Below are 14,424 nucleotides of genomic sequence, written 5' to 3' on the forward strand. Positions count from 1 at the left end.
GCTGCAAAAGGCAGCCAATCGAAGTCCAGTAATTCCATTCGCAATTCCGGATCGGGCTCGATCACGATCGAAAGTGCGCCTGTGAAGCCGTGTCACACGGAGCACTTGCGATAGCGATCGAGCCCGATCCAAATTTTCTCTGTGGTTATAAGCTCCTCAAAGCAAGCTGTGGAAGTGATCGAACCAGTCGCGACCGAGAAATTCAATGCCGTTCGAAAGTGCTCCTGTGCGCCTTCCGCAAAGAGAGCGTGAGGGTGATACAAAACGCGAACGTGACACAACATCTAGGTCGTCGATGGCATAGATGGTGCTACATGCTGAAAGAACCTGCTGGAATATTTCTTCTGGATTATGATCATCCTCAGTTTGTATACTGGCTTGTGCATCCTGGCACAAAATGGAAGAAGCTATTGTATTGTGACCTGGATCACATGTTGAAAACATGCACTTGCCCGTCTCCTCATCATTGTAGTTATTATGAAGTAGAAAAACGATGCAACACCACCAGTTGATGCAGCTTACAGCAGTAGAAGAATATTGTGTGCCTAGTTTTTCAACAGATTGACTCTGAACGCACTGCTCATCAGCTGAACACTGTGCTGTCCTGCTCTGTTCTGTGCACTGCCAATCATGAACCAGTCAAAGAAAATCAAGAGGTGGCAACTGCACAGAACACAGAGCAGATAATCATGCAATAAAAGAGAACATGTACCAATTGTGACCAAAAGAAGATGCCAACAGGCACCCTGCTGTATCATTTGTGGCTTGTAGATGTACCGGTGAAGCTCAATTAGTAAACTGTAACATATACAGTATTGCAAAAGAAGCATGTGCAGCCAATGCTGCATGTACCACAAAATATGAAACAGTGGTTTAACTTCGGTGCGAAAGGCTTTCTGCTACCACTTGCTCACCACGTTACACACAAGTGAATCAACAGCTGCCAATTGTAAGCAACTTCTTTCAGAACACTGGAGTGATGACAACACTGTTAATGTATTTTCGGGGAACACCCACTGTCTTTATTACTTCTTTAAGACAACAGCAAAAAGTTGTTTTTTCACATGCTTCCTCTAAAGAGTACCAGACACAGAGGGACATTGTCCTATTTCGATTGGGCATTAGCATAAGCTGTCACTACATACACGAGATCTGGCAAGACATATCAATTTCATGTAAAGTAGATGAGAAAAAGCAAGCAAAGACGAATATTTATCGAGACAATGAGAGGAGGAAAGAAAATGGCCAGTGTACACACACGCTGGCTGTGTGCAATAAGAGGGAAATTAAGGCAACATGTACTTATCAGAGGTAAGCTTCAGTTATGTTTTAGGCAACATGCAGCGTCTGAAGGCTGAAATACATTTCAGGATTTAAAATAATCAAATGCACTACTGCATTATATAAAGACGACAGAACAGGGTGCAGAAGCAATGTTTATGTTGGGTTCACTGTACAAAATGCATGCACATTTTCAAACTGAAAGGCAATGTGCTAACTAAATTAAGGTGCAGGGACTTGCACTATACAAGTTAAAATTGAAACTTTTGGTTTCGTAGTGTGGTGGGAATAGCTACAGTGAAGATGTTCACACAAATTCTGTACCACTGCTTTTTACATTATGTTTTGAATGCTTTAACAATAGCTTGAACTTGAAGAGTGATTACCTCAAGACAAAGAAAATGTTCCTGCTAAGTACTTGTGATGAGCAAATATTGTGAAAATCTTCACAGCGCTGCAGTCATTCTTAACTTTACCCAACAATACAAGCCTCGCACACCTACGTTCCACTACACAAATGCATGTCTGCACTCGCTAATGTAGACAAGCGGAAAGTGTCGGGAAACATCTGATGCTTGCCTACACAGTATTGACGCGTGCTTATTTGATGACAAGCATTGTACTACAGGCTGCACACTGCCGTGAAGATGGCATGTAAAAGTGGAACCCCAATTAAATGGAACAAGGCACCGTGATAACTGCACTAATGCTTGCCTACCAAACATTAACAGGCATAAAATGCTCATGCTTCGGCACTGCTAAGCATTGTAACTCTGCAATGGTGCAAACTTGCGCACTTGGAACTCAGAAGCATGTTCCATTTACCTTTGGTTCCACCTGTTCACAAAGTGCTTCGTGTGATACAATAAAAATGAACAGACTGCATCACCTCACCCCTGTATCTCATCCTTAAACGTACACAGATGCATAAAGTGCTGGCATGCAATACATTACGTATGCAACAATGCAATTACCAGGGCACGGGAGAGGATGGTAAAATAAGACGACAGTAATCTCCAGGCTGCACTGCAATAAAAAACTTATGTGTCTGTACAGCACTGGTTTCCCTTTTCATAAAAAGAAACACATGCACATCTACTGGTCCGGGCTTGACTTGGAGCTGCTGTTCCTGCGAGGTGGCGGTGGAGATGGATTCCTCAGCAGGGAGCCCAGCTTGTCGGGCTCAGGGTCTGAGCCGACATCCTTCTTCACAGCTGAGGTTGGAGATGATGGTGAGTACTTCTCCTTGGCAGCGCTGGGTCCACTACTGCTTGCATCAAGGTTCTCGAAGTCAATGTCAAAGTGGATCAGCTGACTACTACTTCCAGAAGTCGCTTTGGGGCCGCTCTTGGTGCTGCCACCAAAGCCGTGCTCTTCGTCGAGTCCCTCCAAGTTGAAATCAAAATCAATCACCTTCTGTGGCTTGCCTAGTTCCTTTTTGATGACTGCCCTGGAAGGTGATGATGGCTTTCGCAACTCTTCGTCAGAGGAGTCATGCACTTTGGGCAGCAGCTCTTCGAGGTCTCCGCTAAATATTGAGACGCCGGAGGTGGCTCCACCACTGGGCTTAGGGACGAGCTCTTTGAAAGTGTCCTTGAACATTGGCTTGGACATAGGCACGTCCTTTGGAGGCTCAGCCACAAGCCTTGGTAGGTCATTCAAAGACTCCTCAAACAGTGCAGAGGTGTCTCTTGACTTTGAAAAGTCGCTCAGTGATTCACTAAACAGTGATGGGCCATTCTTTGATGACATGTCCCCAAATGAGTCAGCTAAGTGGTGTGAGGAAGACCGGTCTTTCTTGGAAATGGCTTCCTCCAAGGCATCATTCAAGAAAGATGAAGCCGGCTTCGGCAGCAGGTCTTTCATGGGGTCACTGAAAAGCAGCCCTGCAGGCTTCTGTCCTTTGCCTTCATCAAACAGTGATCCTGGGCCACCAGTCTTGGGGAGCAATTCCTTCAGCTCCTCCACAAGGCTGCTGGTGGCACTCTTAGTTATCTTCTCTTTGCTTGGAGCCTTTCCCTTGTGCTGCTTCTTGTCCTTGGACTTGTGCTTCTTCCTCTTCTTGTGGTGCTTGTCCCCCGTGGAACTGTCCTCGCTGTCGCTCGACCCAGAGGCTTTCTTGCCATGTCGGTGTCGCTTGGACTCCTTCTTCTTGCGGCTGTGCTTGGCCTTTTTGGAGGATGAGATGTCGGTTGTGGCTGTGCTGGGTTCCTCGGAAGCCCGGCGTTTGCGTGAGCGCTGGTCGTCGCTGCCGTCCGAAGAGGATGAGTGACTGCTGGAGTCACTTGAAGTGCTTGACTCATCGGAGCTGCTGCTCGATCCACTGCTCTCATGGCTGGAGCCCTTTTTGGATGTCTTTTTCTTGCTGCTTCCACCATGCTTCTTCCGTTTGCGATCTTTTCTTCGCTTAGCCACATCTGATGGATGAAACCAATGTAATTTTGCTCTTTCAGCTTAGTTATTCTTTCTTTTTGAAAAGAACAAAAAGTGTACGCTATGAAAAGTAAGGCATATGCCACAACGCAGAAAAAAATCACATATAGAGAAAACAATAAGGATAAAGGCATGCACAATGAAAACTTCAAGTGAACCAAACATTTACATGGTACAGCATATCTATCACACAAATGGCACAGACAGTGAACTGTACGAAAAACATGCAACCAAGAAAGATACCCAAAACTGCCCTTCTCTGATAAGTTAACTCCTAGGAATGAGCGCTTTGAAATGTGCACAACTGTAAATCACACGTAATGTCAAGCTAATGCTGATATTGAATGTAAAAGCACAACAAATGCACAGAATTACAACTGATTTTGCAGTCTTAAACAGCGCAAATCATAAAGTTCTTCAGAACTTTGCTATACAATGATATCAGCAGCGCATAAGGGAATTGTTTTTGCCCCTTGAGAATGTGCATTGCCTGTTGACAAATGCAGCCATACCTTAACATTTTGCTTCAATTTACAACAGGACAATATCAAGTGAACTGCGTTGCAAGGGAACAGCAGCGAGAATTATTGAAATGCTAAAGGATCAATACTACTGCAGTAGCTCAACTACCGATCTCTGCTCTCATTATATTTGAAATGTTGCATGATTCAGTTTGTGCTAACCTGCATTTTGACATCATCTGTTCCTGACGGGCTATGTTCTACAATATGCAAAAAAAAAACACTTTGTGCCCTCCTTGCAACAACAGCCAAGCTTCAGGGTGGTTAACACTTCCATGATGTTAAAATGCAGTATCTACATTCTATAATGTGCTGTTCTCAATTACTCTGATCATGCCTTGGTGCTCTCACACTGTTCAAGATTTTTTCACATCCAAGCTACCAATTTCAGCATACTCATGGTGTGTGAGCACACTGTCACCTGTCCCACGACACTGGCAGTTCTTGCCACCACACCACTACGTGTAGATGCAAAAACACTTAGGATTGAGTGCCATGGGCTAGACATGCCACAGCTTTTACTGGTGGATTGTGTGCATGCTATGTTTGTAGTTACGTGGTGCATATTATATGTAAATGATATTCTTGGGCGAGATCTATGCAAGTGACTACAGAAATGATTCATTTGCATGTACTTATTCATGTGCCATTCTAAATAGGAGAAGTAGCGGAGCACATGGAGTGCAAAGCAACTCAAACATGATAGTGAATGAGTGGCCGGAGTGGTGCTGGCACCTAACCAAAATGGAGTGATGAAATACGTCTCTCTTCAATACCCTCATTCCTCTTCTAGCTACTGTCCTTTTCTTCCAAACCTGTGAAATTCAAGTCGACAAACTGCTACAGCATATACAGCCCTTGCATGCAAGTCCATGTGGAGGTGTGGAAGGGTGTCGAAAACCTACATTAAGATGGCACTCTCTACTTTTGTTTTTGATCCGCAAAGTCAGCATGACTGATCCCAATGGTCTCACTTGCCAACTCCCATGGAGTTTCTTACAACTAATGATGTAGTGTTTATGCAGCCTATCTCCAAGAAAAAGTGATGTGACCAATGCAGCAAGCCCAATGTGGTTACAGTGCTTGAGAGAGACAGTCAGCGGGGCAGTGAAAATCTCAAGACACTCTGTATCCCAAAGCCTGCTCAGAAGTCTGTCTGTTTTTATATAGGGTTATATACTGCTGCCTGCAAAGCTTGAAAAAAAGTTTTAGCAGCTGCTACCGCAACAAAGTGTATCCAAAAGCTGAATGATAAGAAATTATATTACAAGAACATGGTACACGATTGGAGGCCAGCGTAAGTGGGAATCATGACTGCACTGACCATGCTGCATGGCCTTTATTCGTTACCAAAAGCACTAACCAAAATTGACTTAACTAACCTTCACAAAACATTATATATAACATGGGTCAATTTCGCACAAAATGAAACCTTTTATATTCCACTCTGAGAGTAGCTTTAGCACAAGCACAGCATACTACTAGGATTGCCCCCCGCCCCCTTCACTGCAATATTCCACTGAAGAGCCAGTCCAGTTCTCAATGGCTACTGCCGCTTAAAATGACACTGAAAGCATGTAGGCTTTTCGATGTGTGTGACCATTCCTTTGTTAGTTTTAAAACATGGGCACTAAATATGGCTCAATATTCTGCAACCCATGATGAACACACATCAGTGTGCTGTTAGTGCAACATGACCGTTTTGCTTAACCATAGCACAAGGCAAAGCCAGGAAAAAATTCATTGATGGTTAGGTTAAACTCCGGAGTTTCAGATGTCCACCTCTGTCATGAGGCACCTTGTAGCTATGTGAAATACAGAAATATCCCAATAGCGCCGAACTCCTGCAGTTCGAAAGGTCACAGTGGCCATCACAAGCGTGGTTGTCTGTACATCTTCACTTGAGGAAAACTTGAAACTCATTAGGAGACAGCAGTAGATCTGGTCATAAAGAGGGCACGAAGCAGTTGACATCGTGAAAGCACAAGTGCCACACTATGCCAGGCAAAAAAAATCATCAACCAGATACGCAAAATCTTGGTATCCTGAGGATAAATGACTTAACATAGCTTGAAGGCATCAACTAATTGTACAATTAAAACTGTGGTACAGGTTTCACATATATAAAAAAATTTTAATGTAGGCGCCGGATGAACTGACTTGGTACCTATTCTAAGCATCATGACCCAGGCCTAATAACTCATTCTTTGCACCTAGTTTCCTTGGTAACAGTAGCTTGACCGCAATGGCTTTCATATACATAAGACTTCATGCATGCTGTTGTACATACAGACCTAGCACACTGCCTTGTGTGCCTGTAAAACTAAGTGTTAGTACTAAATATAGCATGGCCAATTACAAGTAGGGAGGAAAAAGAAGAACACACAAGCTTACATGACATGGGAAATACCCCCACAAGCTCAAACTCAAATGCTGGCGTTTGACGTCCCTTACAGCCCCAGCTGCAACTTCCTTTGTGATGGTTACTATAACAGGATTTTGGATTTGAAGCCACAAGATTGCTTATTGTACACCAAAATTTCAGCACTTGGCTGTGACCAATGCATGCAACCACTCTACATTGCCAGCCATGTGGTGGTTAGCACGGTGGTGTTTTACCTGCCAGTCAGTGTGGACATTAAAAGCCATGCCTCACATGACCTTAGTTTGTTGCCTGCCATGTGGCAGTATGCAAAGTGGAATTGGTCCGGCAATGCTCCAAGGAGGAGATTGAGAACTGATCAAGCAATCTAGCAATAATAACTGACCTCGTGCCTAGCAGCACAATACAACAGCAACCCAGATGGGTCCCGAAATTTGCTCTCAAATATTGATGCAAATGCACACATACAAAGCGATGTCAAAACAACTGTGAAAATCAAAGCTGGGGTTACCTTGTACGAGGGACAAGATCCACAATGTTTGACAGCCAGAACACTTCCACAAAATTTCCAGGAAGGCCTTGACATGCCAAACATATTTTTGGGTGGTGTGCACAGTTTCGAGGTACCAATTGTTTAAAAGAATGGACTGCTGATTGGCAGTATCGCACATCCACCTCAGCTAAAGTCCTCCTCTCATGCTTATGGCATAGATTTCAGTGTGTTGTTGCCTCTGCTCTTCTAAAGGAAGAGAAAGAAAAAAACACAATCTACTCACCAGAGTCGGAGCTCTCACTACTGGAACTTCCCTTTTTTCCACTGTGCTTGTGCTTCCTCTTCTTGGACTTCTTCTTGTCCTTGCTCCGTTTCTTCTTCTCAGCCCTCGGGTCCTGTTTCTTGGCCATCTTGTTTAGTTTCCTGTTTGATAAATGAGATTGCTGCTCAGACAAGGCCAGTAAAAAGAAAAAGGATGTGTTGTTTAAGATGTGAACAGTCGAGTGTTTCGTTACATCCCATGAGGCAAGAAGAAATAAAACAGGCCCTTGCAAAAAAAAAAAAAAAAACATATGTTGACACTTGGGTGGTCCACGTGGGTTCCACGTTTGGCACGTTGATGAAAACTAATGGTGGCAGCTTACACATATGAAAATGGTGCTGTAGGCATATGCAGATGTCAGGTACATTGCCTCAGGTCCAATTGATCTTCTTGCCGACTACATGTGAAGGAAGTCAGCTGACATGCCCGTAGACACTCTTCAGTGGCAATTACTGATGCCAAAGCCCAGTTGGTATTGATATAATCTCGACCGGGTGAGGTGGGCCTTCACTGCAGGAATCAGGAAATGACGATGAAGCTGGGCATAGTCACGATGAAGAGTAGAAAGGTTGTATTCACTTTACTGGTGCATGGATGTGACTCATCTGAGTTTCGAGCAGCCTTATTAACAAATGGGCCAGCACAGCCTTAAATAACCACCGGCGGTCCTGTCATCATTGCCGTCTTCCTCCAGAGCCTGTCTTTCCCTTTTGCCCATCCTTGGTGTCAGCTCGGGTAAAAACATTTGGTTTCTGCTTCTATCCTTTGATCAGCTTGGGTAAAAGCGAGACGTCTTGACGTTTGGTTTCCGCTTCTATCCTTCTGTGTCAGCTTGGGCAAAAGCAAGACGTCGTCTTGACGTTTGCTTTCTGCTTCTATCCTTTTTTGTGAGCTCGTGGAGAACGAGGTGGCATCGATTTGGAGAAGACGGCAATTATGTTGACGTAGGGAGGCTCGTTTGAATGCTTCTCACACTTGACAGGTCAATCATAGCAGTCCGTCCGCCGCCACAGGGGGTCTCGAAGGGGCTGCAGTATCTGAGCACCTCGAAGAGACGAGTAGACCCCGTGCTTCTTGCTTCGTTCCGCTGATCGTTACAAGGCCCGCCTGATGAAACCGTCTGGAAATAAACCACGACCAGCCCAAGGCACAACAAATAGCGAGCACCCAACTATGAGAACTGCCAAGTTCACACATTCTTCACATAACCCTATCAGAATCGTACCTACAGCCCTCGTTTGAGATTCCTGAAAACTAACAAAGGAGAAAACCAGATCTCAGTGCGCACTTCAACCAGCCTAATGCCTAACGTTTTTGTATTTACTTTTTCCAAGAAAGCCACGTTTGTTGAGAGATTGAGAATGCATTGAAACCCAGCAACAGTGTTAATCATCAATTTAAAATGGACAAACAAAATGTCCTCGAAGAAAAGCAAAGAACAAAAGGGGACCTTTACAACAAACAAGCAACGCACGGATGCGCCTTATTTGACAATTATCAACGCTTAATGCGCACTCGATTGGATCGTTCTCTGAAAGATTTCGGGCCTCGCCGAAGGCATGGAAGGGTGCCAGGCATATGCCACCCTCTGTCGTCGTCTGCCACTCTGTGTGCCTGTGGCTTGCTTTTACGTCCCCGAAAATGAAGCCGTAAACGCAGGAGGAATTGCCAACCTCCTTTTTCCCTCACTCTTGAGGTGCATTCTACTGCTGTGACAGTCTGACTGGTCCTGTTTGCACACATATACCTCCACCCGGTTGAACCTTTCAGCCGCACCCCTACTCGCAGAGATGTGTTCCGATTTGTTGTTACATGACACCTTCGTATTCTCACTCGCCACAACGAGCCTTTTGAAGTTCTGTGTGATAGCCTGTTCGCTTGTCTTACAGGCTCGGGTGTGGCGACTTTCTCTATTCTTTGCTGAGCCGACTACTCGGTTTGCTTGCTCTTGCGCTGTTTAACCAATTTTTGCCATGCCAGGCGATCGCCTAATGCACCTCTGGGGTTCCTGAGCATTGGGTTCCTGCTCTGCTGGACCGCCCTGGCATTCTGCTCTCCTTCTGACAATTCTGGAATGTTGCCCAAGTGCGGAGGTATGAGACAGTTTTTCAGCGCACCCTTGAAACTTTTGGGACAGTTTAAACTGGTCTCGTCTCCCCAAGGAACGTCCTCCGGGATAGTCCCCGTTTCTACTTTCGCGACATAATTGCTCTCTTCTTCTGTCATGATTCCTTCAACCACCTTCAGTAAGTCTGAAGAGCTTCCTGAATGTGTGAGTGCCAAATTAGTCTCTAATTCCTCTGCTAGCCCTTGCTGCAGTATTCTTACTGACCCGGATGCCTCCTCGCTAGTGCCTTTTTCACTGATTTCACTAGCTTTGGACTGTGCTTCTTGAGCATCTATGTCATGAGGAATATTTTTGGCTTTGTTGCAGTTATTTCTGCCGCGATCTCTCAAGCATTGGAATGCATGAGAGCTTGGACCATAGGGTTGCCGAAACTCAGCCCCTATTTCTTCAACATCATTTCTGAGTGATCTGAAAATAAGTAGGGATAGTGCTTCAACAGATTTGGCGATACTGCTGCTTCAGTCAGCAATAGTCCCTTTTTATCTTTACGCTGGCTATGGGCAGGCAAACACTATTCTTCACAACTAGCTGCTGGATCCATTCATATTCCCCGGTGAAATCCTTAGGTTTCACAAACACCGGGTGGACAATGTCTATTCGTTGCAGCTGAGTCCCTCAGTACTTTACACGGCATTCCATTCACTACTAGGTCGCGAAGGTAGGGTTCCAAGAGCCCCAAGTTGTCATCGTCATCTTTCACGAAAGAAAAAGCAGTTCTAGGCTTCCTACAGCCAATCACAAGGTGTCCAGGCTCCTGGCAACAGAAAAAGACTATCGGTTTTCTAGCCTCAAACGCTTTTTATGTTTTTATTTGGTCTTTTACTATTATAATTATAGAGCTGCATGTCTTTTGTCCCTCCTCCAGTCTTTTCGTGGTGAATGGGGTGCCTGTTTTCCTCTTTACTGAATTTAGTGAATGGCTTGATACGCGTTTTCTCGCATTCGCAACGTGCTGCGAAGTCATCTGCTAGCACTGCAGCACGTTCCCAGCCCTTTTTGCCCGACCTATCTTGAATCCAGAGGTGGATCTCTTCGCTCAAGGACCCATAGAAATGCTCTAAGCAGATTAACTAAACGACCTTATCGTGACAACTGAACGTGTCTTCCCCTTTTAACCACTCAATTAAATTGGCTTTCAGCTTGCAAGTGAAATCTTGAAAAGATTCGCCCCGTGTTCTAGCAGCCTCCGCTGAGAGCTGATACTTCCTTAGCAACGCAGCTTTGACTTCCTGATACTCATCTGCGTCGTCTCTCGTTATCCTTGCAATTATTTCGGTTGCTTCGCCAAGAAGAATGGTCAGAATCTGTCGTGACCAACTCTCTAGCGCCAATCCGTTTTTCTTGCAGGTTCGTTCAAAAGTAACGAGAAACAATCCCATGTCATCGTTTACCTTGTACGATGGCATGAGATCCCTTATTTTTACTCCTGCTTCACCTGAACGTCTTTCATTTATTGAGATGTTATTTGCCGATTGCATGGCCAGATCCCGCTGTAATTCGTTTTCTTAGCTTTAGTTCACGAGCTCTCTCCTTCTCATTCCTTTATTTCTGCAGCTTCCTTTTTCTCAGCTCTTTGCTTTTCCTCTGCAGCGTTTTGTTCAGCTTTCTGCCTTTCCTCTGCAGCTCTGTTCAGCTTTCCCAGCTCTTTGCGTTTCTTCTGCAGCTTTTTGTTCAGCTTTCTCAGCTTGTCTATCTCTTCCCATGCTTCTGAAATTTGGTCCTCAAGAACCCCACATTTCTCAATTGCCTCAATAAGCTGTGGCTTTCTCCGACTTTTTCCAACCTCAATTCCCAGCTCTTCACAAATTAATAACAACTCTGGCTTTCTCTATTTGCTTAAATCCATGGTCAATCTTGAACGAGGACTTTCTTACTCTGCTGTGACGTGTGGAAGCTTTCAATAGGATCCTGCATGCACAGAAACTAATTTGCAGTTTTAGAAAGCACACAAGCTAAAACTTGGCAAATTCTCAAAGAAAGTGAAGCGCTCACCATTCTGCTGAAGCCAGGACGAAGGGTGGAGCATCCCATAGGTATCCCATTGGTATCCCATTGGTACCTACCAGTTGATATAATCTCGACAGGGTGAGCTGGGCTTTCACCGCAGGAATAAGGAAACGACGACGAAGGCGGGCATAGTGAGGATGAAAAAGAGTAGAAAAGATTGTATTCACTTCATTGGTACATGGATGTCATCAGAGTCTCGAGCGGTCTTATTAACATGTGGGCCAGCATGGCCTTAAGTAACCACAGGCGGTCCTGTCGTCGTCGCCGTCTGCCTCCGGAGCCCGTCTTTCCCTTTTGCCCATCCTTGTTGTCAGCTCCAGTAAAAGGGGCGACGTCGGCTTGACCTTTGGCTTCTGCTTCTATCCTTTTTTTGTCAGCTCGGTTAAAAGCGGGGCACCGTCTTGAAGTTTGGTTTCTGCTTCTATCCTTTTGTGTCAGCTTGGGTAAAAGCGAGACATTGTTTTGACGTTTGGTTTCTACTTATATCCTTTTCTGTCAACTAGTGGAGAACGAGGTGGCGTCGGTTCGGAGAAGAGGGCAATTATGTTGACGTGGGGAGGCCCGTTTGAATTTCTTTATTTTTTTTTATATTTTGGCCAGCTGCATGTGTTAACCTATAGGCAGTCAAAAGTCACAGGAAGGGCTCCTTCAACAAATGTTTGCTGCACCTGTTCAAAGTCCCTCTATGCCATTGAAAACCAGTTCCCTTACGGACTGCACAGATTGATTCAATGTCTAACTCTAATGTTCGTTTAAATATGCATTCAGACTCAAATGTACCATATAAATTGGAATATAGATCGGCCTGAAATACAGGCCAGCCTTTTGACCATGAAGGGGAAAATAAGGGAAAAAATTCTTAAATGAAAAGTACCAAAATATTTATTTTTATTTACATATAAACAGCACAAGTCTCATTCATCGGAACTATTTTCTTTCATTGGATGATGGCTGCTTCTTGCTCTCTGCTTCCCACAGAACAACATCATCAGTTCTGTCAAGGGCATTGATGATCTAGCACTTTTCCAAAATGCCAAATTAGCACTGAGGATTCATGTTGCCGTGGGCTTCAGGTAACTCCAGAACTTTCACTCTGAAGGCCGCTGAAAATTGTTAATGTATTCAGCTACTCCTCTTGAATGAAACACCTCGAAATACAAAGTCCACACTGGCCATATAACAACACAGAAATGGCAACAGAACACGACACTGCGACAAACGGTGGTTACAACGCGATCGGATGTGGATATGGCTGTGGCTATACGTTGTGGGAATGGCGCGGTCCCTCAGTCCACGTCAGCAGGCCCCGGTCCTGGCCGGCTGCGCCCAAGAACACTCAGCCATACCTCGAACCACCGCTCTCGCTCACGAGTCACTTTTTCCTCCACTTCTTCGACTGCTGGCTCCATTGCCGGAGTTCTGATGCAGAAGTTTCCAGCGTCCACGAATGTGCACACCACTAGTTGCCAGATGAAGACTTACAATGTGCTTCAGGGGGGACACAAATCAGACCAAAAAATCAAGGAAAAAGAACTTTTTGAAAACATTATTTTTGGATTCTACAGTGTCTGGTGCATTATCTCAGAAGTTTTCACGCATCTTGGACCAATATTTTGAACATAATGGCGTTTTATATTGCGTCGGTGAGCTGTATTTTTATTGGCGAATGCGAAAAAAAAATGATCTTTTTCCGTGACGCGCAGTTGCCGTTCTAAGTTCCTGAGTGCAGCCATCTTGGTCTTGTTGGAAAGAGCAACTCTTCTCGTTTAGTTTTCGCGCCACCGCTACTCTGTGCGCTGAATGGCTATGAAGAAAAAGCCTGCGAGAAAGTAGTTCCAATGCACAATTCCATTCGTCGACTGAGGCATGTGACAGTAATAACGCCATGCCATTGGCGGATTTTCGCCGTCGTCTGCTCGGGCGTGCGAAACTCGGCATGAAACAATGTTGAATTAAGTTTTCTAAAGCTATAAGTTCGGTGAACAGAAAAAGAAAAGAGGAGTTTTAAACTCCTCTTTGAAAGTGCGCAGTAGCTTTGGACGATGCCGGCAATGGTTCGCTACCCGTGCCGAGCACCGCCGGAGTCTCCCCCCGTGACTGCGGAATAGGCTTAGCAGATGAAAGTGCTTTTGGCAGCGGCCAGTGCTCATGTGGCCTTCCAGCACTACTAATGCAGCCAGATGATTTGGGGAAGGTGAAGAAGGCACAAGAAAAATGGCAAGACTTTGTTTCAACGCCAGCTACCACGCAAAAATCGGATTTTCTTGCTCACACTGATGCAGCCGCGGCTGGCTCATATCGTAATCGTAAGCTGCAATTCTATAAATGCTCTGCCGTCCCGTGTAAAATGCAAGTTGCGGTGTGGCAGCGGGCAAAGGTGAAGTGAACGTGACTGTGGTCTCCCCATAGAGATAGTCATCTCGTGTGCAATCTGCGGCGATGCCGCGTCGGCGCGGAGTTCGCCGCGCATGAGCGGCGGCCAAACGTGCACCCCGTTCTTCGTGAACTCTCTCGCTTGCACGAAATGTGGAGCGCCATTAATTCGCAAACGGCATTATATGAATTCTTTTTTTGCCAATTATATATATTCATCTCGTGTGCAATCTGCGGTGGTGCCGCGTCGACCAAACATGCAACCCATTCCTCATGAACAATCTCGCTGCGCGCAATATCCAGAGGACCAGTAATCGGCAGACGACACTTTTTTTTTGTTTTTTCGATAACAAACATTTCACACTAGGGCACGCGTGCTGGGGCACGTGCTAGGGGCATACTAGCCTGTTACAACTGGTAACATGTAAATACTTCATAATATTCCTGAATAAATCAAGCTGTCTGTTTTTCTTAACATAATCT

General features: G+C 45.1%; 1 protein-coding gene across 1 annotated transcript in view; it reads right to left on the reverse strand.

Moving 5' to 3' along the window:
• Nucleotides 1-995: 995 nt before the first annotated feature.
• The window catches only part of LOC126540691 (uncharacterized), a 56,774-nt gene continuing 43,345 nt past the window's right edge, over nucleotides 996-14,424 (reverse strand). Inside the window, exons 8-9 of the mRNA XM_050187534.3 lie at nucleotides 7,395-7,534; nucleotides 996-3,698 (exon numbers count right to left, since the gene is read on the reverse strand). Coding sequence (XP_050043491.1) covers nucleotides 2,377-3,698; nucleotides 7,395-7,534 — 1,462 coding nt within the window. The 3' untranslated portion in view covers nucleotides 996-2,376. The remainder of the gene's footprint in view (nucleotides 3,699-7,394; nucleotides 7,535-14,424) is intronic.

This window comes from Dermacentor andersoni, chromosome 2 (genome assembly GCF_023375885.2).
Source record: "Dermacentor andersoni chromosome 2, qqDerAnde1_hic_scaffold, whole genome shotgun sequence".
Lineage (NCBI taxonomy): Eukaryota > Metazoa > Arthropoda > Arachnida > Ixodida > Ixodidae > Dermacentor > Dermacentor andersoni.